We start from the raw sequence: 18,136 nt of genomic DNA, 5'->3' as shown, positions 1-18,136 counted from the left end.
TTCCTGAATCGTCTTCGGAGCAGAGATTTTCCTAAAAATAAAGCAAGAAAGCCATAAATAATAATTGGGTTTTAGTTTTTGACGTTTGGTTCATTTACACTTTGAAGGCGAGTCCAAAAAGTGAAAGAAATCCCGAATGTTTTGTAGTATTTATGCTTATTTTTGTAGCAATTTATGCCCTTAGGATAAGGAATTTTACGATTTATTCTGCATTTTTAGCTTCTTTTGGAGAAATTTATGCCCTAAAGACAAAATACAAACAGCAAAAACCAAAATTATTTGCAGGTTTCTTAGCATTTCCAACATCCATACTCTCCGAAGATGAGCCAACAAAGCTGGAAAGAACTCTAATTTTATATATTTCACTCCAAGAAAGCATAACTTCTATACTTTTCTTCTATACTTCAAGTTAAGTACACTTTTATATTTAATTTCAATCCCCCTTTATTAAATACATAATAAATAATTTAATCAATTTATCCCACAGCTTTCAATCCAACTGTTGAAAGATCCAACACAATCATGGTTATCTAACGCCATAAATTACATCAGAAATACATTTTTGCAATCCTATTAATATCCGGAATTCGTAATTTTAGTTTAAAAATATATTTAAGAATCTATCGTAAACAATAACGTTACGAAATATTTAAATCCAAAAAAATGTACTTTTTAAATTAAGAAAATGTTCCATTTTTTATCATTTTTTAATACTAAAACTGCAAAATGAATATATTGTACTTTAAAAAATGATAATTAAACATTAAAAATTCGAACAAAGTAAACTGAAAGTGTCTTTAAAATGCAAACACTAAAAGTGAGAAATGAAGGTACTGTATAAAAAAAAAATCCAGCAACCAGTTGCTTAACTTTCCGGAAACTTTCGGTGGCGCCATCTGTTACGATATTTTATTTAAAAAGCTTTTTTTTTTTTATCATTTTAATTATTATAAAATGACAAAAAGCTTAATTTTGATTGTAGGGATGGATTTTATAAAATGTTATAAATGATAATAACCAGTAAAATCGTCATTAAGTCCGACGCTACTCCAGTACGACACACGATCCCCTTTATCTCCCCACTCCGTTGACCTTTAACCACCAAAATTTAGTAGCATCAATTACCCTAAAACACCAACCTCCCGGTAAAATTTCAGAAACTTTCGACAAAAAAGCACGGGGGTATTAATACTTCAAAGAGAATGAATAAAATCGTGGCCCCCACACACTAACATCCATACATACAAACCCCCCCTCCTTTATCTCCTTACGGGATGGGGAAATAAAGGAGAATCGTGTGGAGTCGGACTTAATGACGATTTTATTATATCGTTATTAGCATTTACAATTTTTTTTTTTTTTTTTTTTTTATAAAACACATCCCTACCTTCAAAATTAAGCTTTCTGCCATTTTATAATAATTAAAAATGTAAAAATTTTAAAACAAAATAATATAACAGAAGGCTGTTTTAAATGTGTCGGGAAAGTTAACCAACATGTTGGATGTTTTTTTTTTCTTCTTTGGGGTTCAGGGGTCTCAAAACGTCAGAATTTGCAAAATCCTTAATGTCTAACTTAATTTATCAAGTGTACCAGATTTTTATTTAGTCTCTGAATTATTTAACTTAAAATTTGTATGTCTGTATGTGATTTTAAAGTGTAATTTAATCTGTATCTGTATCCTTTCAGTATCTGTTAATTATTATGATAAATATATAATTTTTGTATTTTTAACAACAATTCTATCGCTAAATTACAAGACCCACGCTGAAATTTCCATATTGACCTCATTACTACGTGTAATTCTCATTGTACTAAATACTTCAAACTCGATTTAGTGCCGATTTCATAGACAAACAAATGATAGCGCTAAACACAGTGATAGCATTTACACAGCTTTTTCACTGGAATATTTAATCTTTATGAATTTACTGTTATTTTCCATCACAAAACAAATTTCGCAATATGAAATGTGACGTCAAAATGAGATTTCTTGTAGAAAAAATTTCATCAGAATTCAGGGTCCGACGACAAGGACAAACGGCAAAAATGGAAATCGAACCGACAATCTCAACAACAACGATAGAGAGAAACGGAAAAAACGAAATGAATTATTTACCATTATGGATTGCGCAGTTGATATTTCGGTTATTTAAATCTTCATTTTCTCCTTTCACCAATATTACAATTATGCGCACTGAATGATTAACAAATTAACAGATTAATCGAATTCGTATTTGCCCGTATTCGAGCTTTTAAAATAATAAAATTATTTTAAATAATTTTTATTCATTACAATTTTCCTGAGATCATCCGTGTAAGTTTCGCGTGTTTGCCACTAGAGGCGCAATTACGATACTACTATTTTGAAAAATCATTTCACTTATTTTTTTTTAACGATTGTAGATGACTTTTAATTATTTTTTAATTAAAAATTAACAATGTATTTTTATTTTATTAATATATTACTAAGATTCTCAACTTCCAATCTGCATTTAAAAATTATCCAGATATGCAGTAACGTTAATGTTTAAAAATCTGTTAGAAATACAATGTGAAAGTTCTGAAGGTAGCATAAGTTCATCAGTCAGTAAGTGGATAAAACCACTAAACTCTAGTTGTTGGTCGTTAGTAAACACTAGTAGGTTCACGCCTCGTCAATGGGTTGGACATGTGGAGTTTTTCGAATTTCACGTTAATAACACCTAAATAGAGGCAAATTTCGCATAGAAAGTCTCCCGGGAGGCATCCCCTCGGCAGATCGCCCATGTGTTACGTTGATGTATACAAACAAAAGCAAAACAAAACTGATGGTAACAAGCAAAAACAATGCTAACTTTTTAACAATCAAAGGACACAAAATTATACCAACCAAAAAAAAAAAAAAAAAAAAAAGCATTGATAATGTAAAGGATGACAAGGAGACAGAATATATCAATTATTCAAACTTTAAGAGAAAATATCAGTTATATTTTTAAAAAGAGTTAAATTTCTGCCTCCTTGTCACCATCCCATACGTTATCAATGTTTTTGGATTGATATATATTTATGTGTTGTTTCATCATAATTACTAAGAGATGATTTTTATGCATTTGAAATGATGTTATGATTTTATAAAAATTTTGTCATTATCTTGTATAACTCGGGTATAGAACTCCTGTTGAAGATTCTGTTAACTATAATTACTAAATTATAGTTAACAATCTTCAGCACGAGTTATGAACATAAATAAACAAACTCATATGCAGAGTTCATAGGTATAATCTGTAAAAATATCTCCTTATTTATGTAAACGATTAAAATCAACTTAAAATATTATTGTATTGACTAATTGGATATAACAACTTTCACGGAAATATAGTGCAGAAATTTAACATCGAAAGTAATGACTATCTAGTAGATACATTCAATGTATTTTAATAAAAGATATATTTGATGATACAGGGTGTCCATAAAACACTGAAAACTGCTAATTGTACCTGACCAATGAGCTAGACAGGTGTAGTTTTTCTAATTTTCTTCATGTTGCAAGTTTCCTATACAAAGTCTTCCCTGAATGCACCCCTCCTTGGCAGATACCCGTGTGCTGTGTTGCCTTATTTCATCAATCGAACCCGATAGATTGTCCAATATAAAACCGACTTCACTCATCGGTTAAGTAAATTATTGTAACGTTGTGTTGGAAAAAAATAGGACAAAGAAACTCTGAAAACTTTTTAAAATTGAAGTTCAGAGAGCAACTCTCTTAGAAGCTCTTTGAAAATTTGGATTTTTCACAAAACATTATAAAAACTTGCATAGCTAGCGCTTCGTCGTTTAAGGTAGTCCAGTTTCATGTAGGACATGCTAAATGTTTATCTCTCTCTCTATATATATATATATAGATAAATCCGTTATATATGACGACAACCTCATACACATATATGGAATTATCTAATTTTGTATATGATGTCCACATACCGATACTGTAAATATATCGGATACTTCCACTATGAGGAATCGGTTTCGAGTACAATTCGAAACGTTTCATGGATGTTTGACCGAGATACATTGACATCAGTCTCTCAACATTCAGCTACTCATTGTAGACGATGTCGAATTTATAATGGGTATAAATAGCCTAAGCTGTTATTAATGTCATCATCATAAGCAGGGCCGTGACGATAGATCAAGCATACAGGAAACTGCCTCAGGAGCCAAATTGAAAGTGATACTAAAAGATACCATGTTTACATAATAGAAATTAAGTATATTGGAGTTGTTCTTAGCCCCAAACTTATTCGAAATGGTCCTGATCATAATTATAAACTTATTATGGCGTTACAATATATGTCATCTTGGTCTCGAGAGTTTAATAAGCCCACAAGACGAAGATCAAGGATTAGAATACGAATGCGGTACTTCCATAGAACACCATTACACTAAATTTCCAACACCCTTTAGTAGCTACAGGACCTAAATGTATTGCATATTGCCAGTTTAAAGGAGTAAATCATTATCCGTATCCTAATCCATGAGGAAGACATCATTTATATTTATGAAACCATTTTGAACGTGAAATTTAGAACCATCGTTGTCATAAAAAACTTTATAAAATGAATACTGCGACACAATATATCATGTTACTTATGTCCCAATTTCTTTGTGTATTAAATATTTATTCTGTTTTGGGCAGTGTTAATATATGTTTATATTACATCTAAAGATATTATAAATACAATCAATACTCTAGAATTGTGTATAACGTTCATTCTACATAAATGCAACTAACGTGATACTTCAAATAGGAAATTTACATACAATCAGTGCATAAAACTTCAATACAAATGCAGCTTTCAATGAGACGGTTGAAACCTTATCGGAACTGTATACCCAGCCCATAGTAATAAAAAAGTCAAAAAACAAATGACTCTTCGCGAAATATAGCGAAGAGTTACATATAAATCATTGGTTCCACTTTACTAGAAACGGAGCTGATAAAACACGAAACGCCATTACAACGACTACTTCCGGGATAGCTACATACTCTATACTGTACACTACAATTATATTTGGAAGGTAGTAGTAGTGTTGGTGTAGTAGAGTATATAGGTAGCCCGGAAGTAGTCGTTGCAAATGGCATTTTTCGTGTCTTATGAGCGTTTAACCGTCTCTAATAAAGTGGAAAACAGCTGATTTCTAAGGGTACTGCACACCAGCGGTTCCTTTGACTTTTATTCCTATAGACACGTGACCACCAACTCATTCAAACCTGCAATTTAGCAAAAGACCTATATGAAATATTTTAAATGATTAATCACTATATTTCCATTTAAAATAAATTAAATGCTTATAAAATTACGTTTTTAATCAATAATAATTTATAAATTGTGGAATTTTTATAAGAATATTTCAAAGTTAGGCCTACTTTTAGAATAACTTTTTACATAAATTCTGCAAATTAAATAAAATTTCATAAATTGTAACTATTTAGAACTATTTAAACATAAATCTTAATATTTAATAAACCTAAATATGTTCTTAATTTATAAAAACCAAAAAATTTACGTAACTACTTTCAAAATTCAAAATGGCGACTCTAATTAGTTTACAAAACTCCGTTAGGATTATTCTTTTTTCCGTTAATTTTGTCCAATAATTAAAATAACTACTAATTAATTTACTAATATTTTCAATAATTAATAATTAATTTTTTAAAAAAATTATTAGTTTATAATAATTATTAAAATATTTAGTTCTCATGTTACTAATTTATTAAATTTATTATTAATTTTAAAACTAGAGGGCGTTAGAACGGGTGTAAACAATGGCATGCTGTCGTTATGTTGGTTTCTTTCGGTGTCGTTAGAATTGATTAACATAAATGAATTTTAAGATGTAATTCATGGCTGCGATTAAATAATAACCGATTCTGAATAATGTACAATACAAAGAAAGATTTATAAGTTATGTGGATTGTTTTATAAGGAATAATTGTGAGAATTAGATATATGAAGTGAAAGATTGATAACAATGCAACTATTGAGAGCTTTATAATGTGTTTAAGTTACTAAGAATTTAATATAAAGAGCCTCAAGACAATAATATAGAGAAAATATAAAGAGTAAATTGCTAGATGCTTAGTCTAATGCTTCATGTAATTAATAACAAATCAAAATGAGTATTAAAAGAAAAGTAATCTCCAATTCAAATATGTCTGATGCTTCTGTGAGTAAGAGTCCATATTTCACAAACAATGAGACTGAATCTGCAAGTATACAGTTAGAAAATAATGCTTCCAGACTAAAAGATTCTTTTTATAATATTCCATGTGAAGACTTGGCAAAAAAATTACTTGGAAAGGTGATCTGCAGGAAATTGGATACCGGAGAAGTGTTGAAAGGAAAGATTGTAGAGACCGAAAGTTACGTCGGTGTCGAAGACAAGTCCTGTCATTCGTATAAAGGGAAGAAGACGCAGAGGAACGAAGCCATGTTTATGAAACCCGGCACGGCTTATGTTTATACGATCTACGGAATGTACTATTGTCTTAATATTTCGAGTGATGGAGAAGGTGCCGCCGTTTTAATAAGATCGCTAGAGCCCTTATGGGGATTAGAGACCATGAGAGCTTACCGGACTAAAAGGAGACCGAACAGAAAAGAATTAAAAGATAAAGAATTATGCAATGGACCCTCTAAATTATGCATGGCTTTAGATGTGACAAAACTGTTAAACAAAGACGACATGACCGTTAGCGATAGATTATGGGTGGAAGACTGCGAAGACGTAGGCGACGAGGACATTGTTCGAAGTAAACGTATCGGGATCGACAGTGCCGGAGAGGAATGGGCAAATAAACTCCTTAGATTTTATGTCAGGAATAATATATATGTCAGTGTTAAAGATAAGAAAGCAGAAATGTCACAAGCACATGAATTTTGAATGTCTGCTGGAAATTTGGAATCAATGTTTTTATTTAGCACTTAATGAAGTGAGAGTATTGAAAAATAATGAATATCTATATTAATTACTATAGCTTTCTTTATAATAAACTTTAAACCTAAATTATTTTTTTATCTTTGCATTTTATGTATAAAAATTCTTTCAAAATGATCCTAAAATGAAAGCATAAACTTATATTGAGTGTATTATATTAAAAATATTTGAAATTTATGGCAAGATTCCCTATTCATTAGCATTCTAATATACACAATATATTATCCTTATACAAAATAAATATTCATATTTTAATCTTGCTTGCATTAATGAGTCTATTGTTGTAAAGATTGTATTCTGGTTTTGTATAATGAAGAAAGATTTATGTCTTTCTTCATTATGCAACATCATACATAGCAAATTAAATCATTATAAATGAATTTCTTATAAGAAAAACTGAGATAAATTTGATAAAAGCATACGAGTTAACATCTTTTAATCAGTTGATAGGACATATTTGTGAATGTATGTAAAATGTAGCATATTCTGCTACATACTTTAATCAAACTTGAAGTAATACAGGTTATATTATAACATATATTACAAATAAATATAAATTTTATATATTTTTCAATGTATAGCATTGTGAATAATAATCTCTGGTTCTTACAGCCTCAAAGTAGATTTTATATTGGTCTTCCTCCTGAAGCCTTGGTCTTTATAGTCAGAAGCAAGCTCGAGTCACCTTGAGTCGGACATTAAATTTCTTGCCTGCATATGCCATTTTGGGAATAGTTTGTGCATAAAATTATTTTGTAGAGATGTGTATAAGTTTTATTAACTTAAATAAATTAAACATTTTTTCTAGAAAATATACTTTTATCCTTATACACAATATTTTATCCTTTATGTATTTATTTGAATTTTTAGCTAAGAGCATGTGCATCATTTTATGTTTTCAGATGTACTGTACATCAACAAACATATTTGAAATTAGATCTGTATAATTACCATCTCCCTCATCCTGCCATTGGATATATCATCATACCATTATAAAGGATAAGATTTTAATAATCTTAAGATAAAATGTGTCGTAGGAAATAACTTATTAGTGTAATCATAGTTTGGAGTTATTTATAATTTAACTATAATGCCATTATCAGAAACCATTTAAGTTTGAAACATTAGTAGTAGTATGGAAACAGTAAAAGCTACCATGGATTTTAGCAGATCTTTGATAGAATGTTCTATTAACTGCTTTGATTATCTAGCTATCAATTTATATATAGCTTTTGAAATTATTCTTAATATGAAGAGTTTGTCATCGGGATAAACATGGGATGTTGGAAGTATTTTAAATCAAATCGTAGAGTGGTAAACCATAAAAGATGGAAGACAAGTGTATAATTATGATAAAAATAACAGCAAAATTGAATTTGCTTTTAAGTTATATTTAGAACACAGGTGTGTTGCCTGGTAGAGCAGCTTTAAAACCAGATAACTTTCAAAAGAAATAGCCTCTCAGTTTGCTTTTCCAGCTGTATTAAAGAATGTGATATCTCCTATACATTTGCAAATGAGACGGTTGCAACTCTAAAGAAGTTTTTGATTTGATGGGATAAGACAATATAACATGGGTAATTACAAAGGAGGGTGTCTCTTGGGAGGACTTTTTATGGGAAACTGGCATTATTTAGACGTTGGACACACGAAGAAAACTTCAAGTGGCCAGCCCATTGATCCTGCAACAAACTACTAGGGTTCCAAGTGATTTGATCAAAACCACAAGTTTTATGAATGCAAAAGTTGTAATAAAACAACAGATCTTGCCTTATAACCATACTTAAGAGGAGGAAAGCCAAAATGTATTTATGGCTGAATGTATGAGTTTCATAGAATAAATTTAAGTCACAGGAAAAAAAAAAAAACAAATGTTATTGATTTGGCAAATTTCATAATTTTGTGCTATTTTTTTATCAACCAGTTTTAAAAATTTTTCTTGTACTTTGGATCCAATCATTTGATAATCAGTCTGTCATTATCTTTATAAACTTTGCTATTAAATAATAATAAACACTGATGAAATTAGAATACATCTTTGGCTTATAGTCTCTTGCATCCAATCTCCATTTTCAACTCTCAGCCCTGTGAAGTTTTCCCCATATTTATCATAGGGGTAGCCAGGTGATGAAGGGCAGACCGACCATAAAAAATCCAAGTTGTTCATCTGGTTCCAATCCAGAGCAGTAGATGAAATTACGTGTTAATTAGTCAATGCAGGGCTATGACAGCCAGAATTTCATCAATTATAACTGTTGACCAGTAAATAGAATGACTTTTTTCAATAGCCCCACACTATGGATACTAAAGGACCTTTTGTCCAGGATCACCACAGGCTCAGTCAGATCCACAATGGGAAACAAGACTAGGTATCCGATGCATTGTTCTTCTGGGAGTTTCCAACTGAAGTACCCGGACTGTTGACTTTATAAACGAAACACAAGAATAAAACAAGAAAAATGTTCATATTTACTAATTCCAACAATTGGTCTATACATTAAAAATGTATTAAAAAACAAAAATATATCTTACACAATGCTTATATACAATAAAAACTAACAATGATGAGATGAAACTGAAAATTCTACAAATGAAAAAAGTACGCATATTTACAGATTGCAACTTTCTCAAATGGAATGAATTAAAAATTTGAATTGTATAACATTGGCACTTCAATTGCATAATTTGTACGACAAAACACTTTAAAATCACATTTTGACTAAAATCTATGTAAGAAACTTTACAGGGTGCAAAAAGGCAGCTATTCATTGATGCGAATGGTCTACGTTATCTTCCTCCATGTTCTCGTCGTCGTCGCTGGTGATGTCGGGATCGTCCATCTGAGCCTCACACTTGGGACACGTGCATGTAAATAAATAATTTTCCCTGTGAAAAAGAATAAATTATTAAGTAAATTTCTTGAAAAAAATTTCATTAAATTTAAAGAGAAAGACTGACCTCAGCAATTTTATTCGACTGTGCCTGCTCCTGTTGCGCATGCATTCGTCCAAGTACGAAACAAGAATTTCCTAGAATACACAAGCAAAATTATAGCTGAAATCAAATTTTAATCAAAATATTGCAGCAACTTCTTTAACGATTCCAATTTTATCAATTAAAATATTTCAAAATTAATTTGCTGCATTTTGATTTTGTCTGCCAGCGAAATCTGAAGGGCAATTACAACCAACAGATATTAAGGGCAGACTGTTTCATATTGTGAAATACAACTCAAATTATCTTAGACTTCAAATGTGTAAATAAGGGCAAACTGAAAATTTACTTCATGTTTTGTATAACTTATGTATTTTTTTTTTTTTTTTAATATTTTTGTGTGGGTAACTCATGAGAAATTAGATATACAGTCGACTCCGCATAAGTCGACACCCGGATAACTTGCCACCATATGTTTATTTAGTCAGCTTTCTGTGGTCCCGGCCGACTTACACAGGCAATAATGTTATTAACCTTAAAAAACTCTGTTTACTCAACATCGTTTAACTCATCACCACTGAATAAATCAACATACTTTTTCTGTTTTACACTTTTTTAGAATTCTGATAAGTCAACTCCCCCCTGAAAAATGAGTTCACACCGTACAATAAGCTGTGTGGTGTGAACTCATTTTTCAGGGGGGAGTTGACTTATCAGAATTCTAAAAAAGTGTAAAACAGAAAAAGTATGTTGATTTATTCAGTGGTGATGAGTTAAACGATGTTGAGTAAACAGAGTTTTTTAAGGTTAATAACATTATTGCCTGTGTAAGTCGGCCGGGACCACAGAAAGCTGACTAAATAAACATATGGTGGCAAGTTATCCGGGTGTCGACTTATGCGGAGTCAACTGTAGTTTATACTGTACAGTATATAGGTATATTTAGGTAATGCCATGGTTTCCAAAAATCTGTGTACGATCTCACAGTGTCTCAGAGAGGGGACTTTCCATGGAAACCCCCTCTATTTTGCATGAACATATTCCTGTTGAATGTGAAAAACAAGGAATATATTTTCAAGTGCACTAATTCTAGTATTTCAACATGCAATTTCACCACATCGCTAAGCTTCCTCAAAAAAGAAAAATCCCTTAGGTAGCATAAACTTCCAAGCAATGTATCCTCCTATCAAATTAGAGCCTTGTTTCTGCCTGTTTTTGCAAAATAAACCAAAAATTCCCCTGTGGGCAATAAGGCCTTTTGTAGTAATGGATTCAGCCAGGCATACAATGGGCGACCGGTTAGTGAGGGATGGGGCCTAATGTATCCGGTCAGACACCCCTGAAAAATTTTCAAGATTTTTCTCACCTGTCCTGATTTGATCCAGTCCCACCCAGAGTGACAGATTGCAATGTTAACCACTTGGCCAATCTGGCTGTCTATAGTTTTGGTTAATATAATTCCTCTCAATACTTCTATATTTTTAATGATGTATGTAACCTTTAAAGCTAAAATCAAATTATTTGAATCCAATAAATAAACTCTCATAGTATCTCATTTTAAACTATAATAAGATCTCACTTAGTTTTTATATAAAGAAGTTTAATCTAAAGAATAGAATCCATCCCGCGTGCTTGAATTACATAAACTAGCTGGATGTGTTGAAGATATTGCAAGACACGAACTCGTTCGGTACGACTATTCCCTTAAGGAGTGTACTGTGCAACATACTGAACACGTCTGAGATTGCTATTTGCTTAACTCGAGAATACATTTCCTAAGCAAAAGTGCACCGAGAACCTAAACTTTTTTGACTAGAACAAAAACACCCCAACTTCGGTATAAAAAAAATAAGTACACTCCACGTACTTCAACAAATGTAACTACAGCTGTTATTTGATATCAGAGTGGCCGAACTTTGTCATTCAAGGAGCCATATATCATTTGGAAATACACAAGAGTTGCATTCTCTATAAGAATCTAGAAGAGCTGCTTAAAGCTATAAAGCCACAGTTTGACCACCATGGAAATATACTGTTAATTACACTACATATATCGATTAACACACTGGTATTTATATAGTTAGTTTATTTATATTGATAAACTCATTCTAGCTACCTCTACTTTGCACCCAAAGAATGATACCAGTCATCTGTAGATTGTATGCATATTTTAATGTGATTAAATTATAAGAATTTATTTTGAATATCAAAAATATATAGTTAAGTAAATTAAACAAATACAAATTTAAACCAATAAAATTTCTTAAAAAATTAAAATTACTAAGTTAAAAATCTGGAACTAACCTCTCCAGGTTCTATATCTCTGATGGCTTCCATTACTAAAGCAAAATTGCTGTACGGAAATGTAGCTTCGGCATTCGGAACACAACTGTGATTACCTAAACAAATTAAATAGTCATTTAATTTGAATTTCAACTATAGAGGAACATAAAAACATAATTTTTTACAATAGACTAAACTTAAATGAGATGTTCAAATTGTCTACCACAAGCACTGATACAAGAATGATGAATCAAGTCTCTACGCAAAAGCAAAGATTCACTTTGTTATGCAGTCACTTATAAAATATGCTCCACATACAGCATATGTAATTACATAAGCAAATGTATGTGTTTCACTCTTGGTAAATGCACATCAATATATCAGATACGATGAGCAAGCATGCATCGTGACCATACAGAGAAGAAATAGATATTAGGATTATCAAAGAACTTTATATTCCATAACCTCTTGACAAATGGTAAATAACTAGAATTACCATTTTGTCTTTGTAATATGCCAACCATAAAAGAAACCATGTCCAGATCATGCTAATAATCTGAAAGCAAAGGTTGGACTAGTGTAATTGGCAGCACAACTACACAGTAAGTAGGAGTTGCGAGTTTGAGTCTCATTCTGGATCAATTACTTCTAGAAGATTCTCAATAAGTTTTATTTCTAAAGATGAAGGTTTAACCACCTATCTGTAGTCTAAATTGCTTAACACGTTAACTGCCACCTGTAATATGATATTTTCCGTTTTTTCAGGCCACAACGAGAAAATTTGATATTTAATATTTTATTATGATATAAATAGAAGGGTCATTATATAACAGTCAGTAGGGTGAAGATAAAAAAAATATATCAATGATGACTGGCCTTCGTATGGCCTGAAACCAGAGACTATAAGACCACAAAATATTTAATATTAATTACTTTATATGTAAGAAAAGAGAATAATTAAACTAGTTTTCGATTTTTTTTCCATTTTTTAACTATTCACTATTAAAAAAACACTATTAGATATAAAATAGCTTTTTATTTAAAATAAAACTACGACAGCCGGCCGTCAGACCACTTTGTGAGGCCATACGACGGCCGGCGGTCGGACCAACTTTATAGACGTCCGTGAGAGGCCACCACTAGGATGTAAAACATCATCTTACGAAGCCAGGATAATTTAACCTTGAGTGAAACTACATTGGTTATAGCGACGACGGGCGGTCGGATGGCTCTGTACGGCCCTAATTAGTACGACCGCCGGATCACGTCGGATGGCAATTAACGTGTTAATATCTTAGTTCCTTTAGGCACTGTAGACAAAGGTCAGCATGTGTGTGGTAAAGGATGGAGGAAAGGCTTATTCTTTTGGAAAAAAGATTGTTCTACCGTGGCCGAGGGGATCCGAGCAATGAACAGCTTGCCAAGGATCGGGTTTAAAGACACTAATTTTGGACAAGAATGAACAAACATAGAATAACCCAATTCTTAATACCAAACAATGTGTCAGATTTATCGAGCTATACAGACCTACACAATCCAGTAGATCATTGGGTCAGACAACAATTTAGAAAAAGGGCATCTAGGTGAAATGTAGAAGTTGGATTTTCAATAAACTGATAGAACTTCTATATGAACACTCTGCATATGAAATAGGGACTGAACAGTTATTCATAACTATTTATAATCACCAAATTCATAGATTATGATCAAACAATACAGCTAGTAATTACAGGGGTGCCTCATATAACGTACTTAATCCGTTCCAGGTTCACGTCCGTTAAGTGAAACGTCCGTTATACAAAATGCATTTTCCCATAGAAATACATGTTAAAACATGTAATTCGTTCCGCAGCATAAAGTAACTGTACTGTATTATTAAAAAATAAACATGGGGTGCATTCTTTTATTCCTCCGCGTAACTCTGAGCGAGCGACATCCGTTTAAAAATTCCTGCAGAACGTGTTCCTAAATTCCGATGGAAGTGCACACCATCGAACGGCAAAAACGGCCGCTTGTAGCAGTAGTTTACAGTGGAAAGCAACATGGCGTCCTCCATGGCTCAGATAGTTTTGTTTCTGGGTTTATTATGTGGTTTTGTGAATGAGAATTTAGAAATTGTGAAAGCACGAGTTAGCGCACGTGGTGATGTAAGTGTCTTTACGAATTTTTTTTGAGGCTATTTTGAATTCTCTTTCAACAAATAATCCATTTTATGGTTAAATTTTACACTTTCACTTTCACTTTGTAAAACTCTTTATTTAAAAAGCTCCAGTACCGCTAGGCATCACTGGGGTGGAAAACAAAGTATTATACTAGTTACATTGATGTCTTATCAACGATGATAAAGAAGTAATTGGGACCCTTCTTTTGCCTTTTAAAGCTCATATTTTAGAATTACAGATTCCTCTATCATGATACTATCTATAGTGCGAGCACCGCCATCTTTCTTTCTTTCACCGTCGTTCCTAAATGCCTACAAACAGCAGCGCACTCCCGTAGTGGCGGAGACGCAGAGCAACCGCTATTAAAGAATGCACCCATAGAGCAGTCAACAATTATGCCGGAAAGTCCGTTGTTCGCAGCCAGTCTGTTGCTTGAGCCACATAACTACCAAACAGAAAGTCCGTTGTTTGCAGCATCCGTTATACGAGGCACCACTGTATTAAGATACTAAGCAATTTTGACTAGAGGTAGTGGCTAATCTGTTATCTAATGTTAAATTTAATAATTAAAAATAAATAATTTAGAATATTCTGGAAGAAAAGAATGATGCAGAGCAAGACTCAAATCTGCATTCCCCACTTACCATAGTGCAGGTGTTACCAATTAAGCTTCGAATCTCATTTCGATACTAATTAGTTTAAAAGACTTAATTTTACTGGTCACTGGATGTTTAACAGTCAATAAACCCACAATGGCACACTGTTACATACACTACACAATAGAAAAATAAAAATAATTTAACTTGTTTCAATTTTATCAAGCTAACAGAATATCATCTTTCTGGAATTCGTATATACAGGGTGCATAATAAAGTTCTTATTCACTGACATGTGTGAGCAGTATAAAATAGAAAACATACGAAAACAATCAACACAACAGCACAGAAAAATGAATAATACACAAGTTATAAACACATGAGAAATACATACTTTACTGTCTACAAACATTGGCATTTTATGTTTTCTAATCATCACATTCACGTATGCATGGTGTCCTTTTGTACAAAATTTGTTGTGCCCTACAACTTTGTAATTGATTTTTTCCTCATATTGTGCATTGTTTTTGAGATAGAAGTGCCAACTTCTAACTTTTACTGCTAGTAGTATCATCTTGTAGTCACTTTACTATAATTATACAATACATTTGTAACTGTGGCTGTCTGTGTTTGTTAGTTAGCGGGTTTATAAGGGCTTTAGGGTGCGACTATGCAGACGCAAGAGGTTGCAAGCAATTTAGTTTTTGCGAAGGAAAACCATGCACAAGCGAGAAATAACGCTGGCAAGAGCGAATTTCTGGTTCTCGCATGTATCTGACAGGTTTTGATATTTATCGCATCTCTCCTCTTTTCGCCACATATTCTCGCTCGCTCGCATCTGCATAGTCACACCCTTACACCCTGTAAATACTGTATATATAAAACAAGTCTTTTCACTACAGAATAATCTTTTGAATTCATATCATTTGGTTAAATACAAGCCTGAGCACTTACTCATCAGATTTTTGCTCGGATACTCTGAGATTTTATTAAACCAAAAATAAAATGGTTTAGTAAAATCTAAGTGAACTTTCAAATTGAAAACTGGTCAAATAAGTCTTACAAATTGATAAAAAATTTAAAAGTAGCACGACAATGATTAATTATTAAACTATATGCAATTTTATGATTAAACTAAGATAATTAGAATCATAATATAATCAAAATATTGCAGCAAATTTCATTAATCTCAATTTTTACCAATTGAAATAAGATAAAAGTTAATTTGCCGCAGTTTACTTTTGTCTGCCAGCGAAATCTGAAAGCAATTAGGCCAACAGATATTAGGACAGACATTATTTTTTTTATTGTAAATTATACTATTAATAATTAATTAATTAATGAGACCCATTTGTTCTGTAAAAGAGAATTCAACACATTTAGAATCATAACCTAGAAGAAATGATATAAATCATATCATTAATGTATATTTTGTAGTTAGATTTGAGAAAATAATTGAACTAATAAAGTTTGAGTTGTAATTATTTTTTAAAAAATATTCTTTTCTGACTTTGAAGAAAACACATTAAAAAGCTAAAAGGTTATTGTGCATTGTTAAATTCACATTTGGGAAGCAGTAAGAAGGATAAACTTTCATTTATTTAAATGTCAGGATGTGGAATGATTTTTTTTTAAGCTGTTTCCACCCTGTAGGTGCTAAGAGGACCATTTTAGCAAGCCCATTATTGGTTCAGTCAGGCCCACAATGAAGTGGGTGAGTGGTAAGCACAGGGCTTAATGTATTTGGACAAATCACACCGAAAATTCTGGGGTTTTCTGACCTGTCCAGATTCGATCCCGGATCCCCAGTTAACTGCTTGTTCATCTGAGGTAATGTTTAGTAATAATCTAGTGTCTTCTAATTATGTTTCTGTTAATTGCAAAGATAAATGTAAGCCCAAAAGAATGCAAATTCTCTAAGGCTACATCCTACCGTATTTTTGCAGAATAACTGGCACGCCACACAAAAACACGAGACCAGCACACCACTTGACCCCAGGTTTTCAGTATGCCAGTTAAACTGCAACTAAAATATAAAAATCAATCTAACAAAACTAGTTGTTAATTAAACATTGAAGAAAACATTCTTCTGAATACAATAAAATAGTCAAATTACAATGTTATTGACTTAAAATCAGGAATAGTGTTTTCATTTAAAACAGTTAACGACTTATTGGCAGCAGCAAGTCAGTCAGTGTGGGCTACACTGCCCATTACCACCTTCCTCTCAAATTTCACCCAAAGCCCATGTTAATTGGTGTAAGCTGAGATAACTTACAGCAAGTTTCTTAAATTTAATATGTTTATTTTTGCATTTTTGAATCAAATACAGTAGAGACTCGTTAATCGGAACCCCAGTAATCAGAATCGCCGGTAATCGACACGATTTTCAGTCGGACTGTGTCATGCTGAATCAAACATTTTTGATACTAAATTTACTTCTAAAGTATAATTTTCATGTTTTCATATTCTTCAATATATTTATTTTGTTTGTACAAAATAAAGAAATAATTTTTAATGATACGATAGCCTCGATTATTATTATAAAAATTTTCGTTAGGCTTAAAATCAACGAAAATTCAACACGAAGCGACACACAATGGAGAAAAATTCAACACGAAGCGACACGCAACTGAGAAAAATTTGAACATCGGACAGGTTAATGTATTTTTTCGTACATAATCGGTAATCGGAACAAATCACCAATCTGAACAACCCCAGTCCCCAATTGATTCCGATTTTCGGTTCTCTACTGTAACAATAAAATACACACAAAAGAAGCACTTTTGGAATTCCAAGAGTAATTTACAGGGTCGGAAAGAAACAAAATAAAGAAATTAAACATATAATTGTAGTTTTGGATGTAATGCCGAGAGTTTTTCAGTTTTAGAATAAAAACTCATTCTCTTTTTAATGCACCATCTAGAGAGAGATGTAATAACCTCACAACTTATCTAGGGAATGCGGGCAAGCTGGCATTCCCTAGATATTTTTACCATATAGAAATATCTGATTTCCTGGTCTCGCATGGATAGACTGGTATGCCGGTCGTTCCACAAAAATACAGTATGTGACAGCGTCCAGCTGCCACATACTGTATTTTTGACGATGTAAACTCTCTTGATGTAAAAACTAGACAACAGTTTAAATTTACATTTCAAGGACTTCTATAACAACAATTCT

At 32.2% G+C, this 18,136-nt stretch overlaps 3 protein-coding genes across 3 annotated transcripts in view; 1 reads left to right on the top strand and 2 right to left on the bottom strand.

Annotated features, from left to right (window-relative positions):
• LOC136973486 (inactive rhomboid protein 1-like) overlaps window positions 1-5,623 on the bottom strand; it is a 35,418-nt gene extending 29,795 nt beyond the window's left edge. The window contains exon 1 of the mRNA XM_067268218.1: window positions 5,552-5,623. The gene's annotated coding sequence lies outside the window, so the exon portion shown is untranslated. The remainder of the gene's footprint in view (window positions 1-5,551) is intronic.
• A 187-nt stretch (window positions 5,624-5,810) lies between these two features.
• LOC136973502 (uncharacterized) lies at window positions 5,811-7,050 on the top strand. The gene has a single exon (XM_067268230.1). It carries the CDS (start codon window positions 6,157-6,159, stop codon window positions 6,922-6,924), a length of 768 nt encoding a protein of 255 aa, XP_067124331.1. The 5' UTR covers window positions 5,811-6,156; the 3' UTR covers window positions 6,925-7,050.
• A 2,374-nt stretch (window positions 7,051-9,424) lies between these two features.
• The window catches only part of LOC136973485 (histone-lysine N-trimethyltransferase SMYD5-like), a 28,309-nt gene continuing 19,597 nt past the window's right edge, over window positions 9,425-18,136 (bottom strand). The window contains exons 10-12 of the mRNA XM_067268217.1: window positions 12,217-12,311; window positions 9,937-10,007; window positions 9,425-9,864 (exon numbers count right to left, since the gene is read on the bottom strand). Of these exons, the coding sequence (XP_067124318.1) occupies window positions 9,744-9,864; window positions 9,937-10,007; window positions 12,217-12,311 (287 nt within the window). The 3' untranslated portion in view covers window positions 9,425-9,743. The remainder of the gene's footprint in view (window positions 9,865-9,936; window positions 10,008-12,216; window positions 12,312-18,136) is intronic.

Source organism: Centruroides vittatus, unplaced genomic scaffold (assembly GCF_030686945.1).
Source record: "Centruroides vittatus isolate TY-2023 unplaced genomic scaffold, ASM3068694v2 contig_318, whole genome shotgun sequence".
In the NCBI taxonomy this organism is placed as follows: domain Eukaryota; kingdom Metazoa; phylum Arthropoda; class Arachnida; order Scorpiones; family Buthidae; genus Centruroides; species Centruroides vittatus.
Note: the sequence above shows the minus strand (reverse complement) of the source record. Positions and strands in the feature narration are given on the sequence as shown.

Excerpts from the sequence above, each read along its gene's own strand:
- LOC136973502 (XM_067268230.1), top strand. The coding sequence starts at position 6,157 with ATGAGTATTAAAAGAAAAGTAATCTCCAATTCAAATATGTCTGATGCT.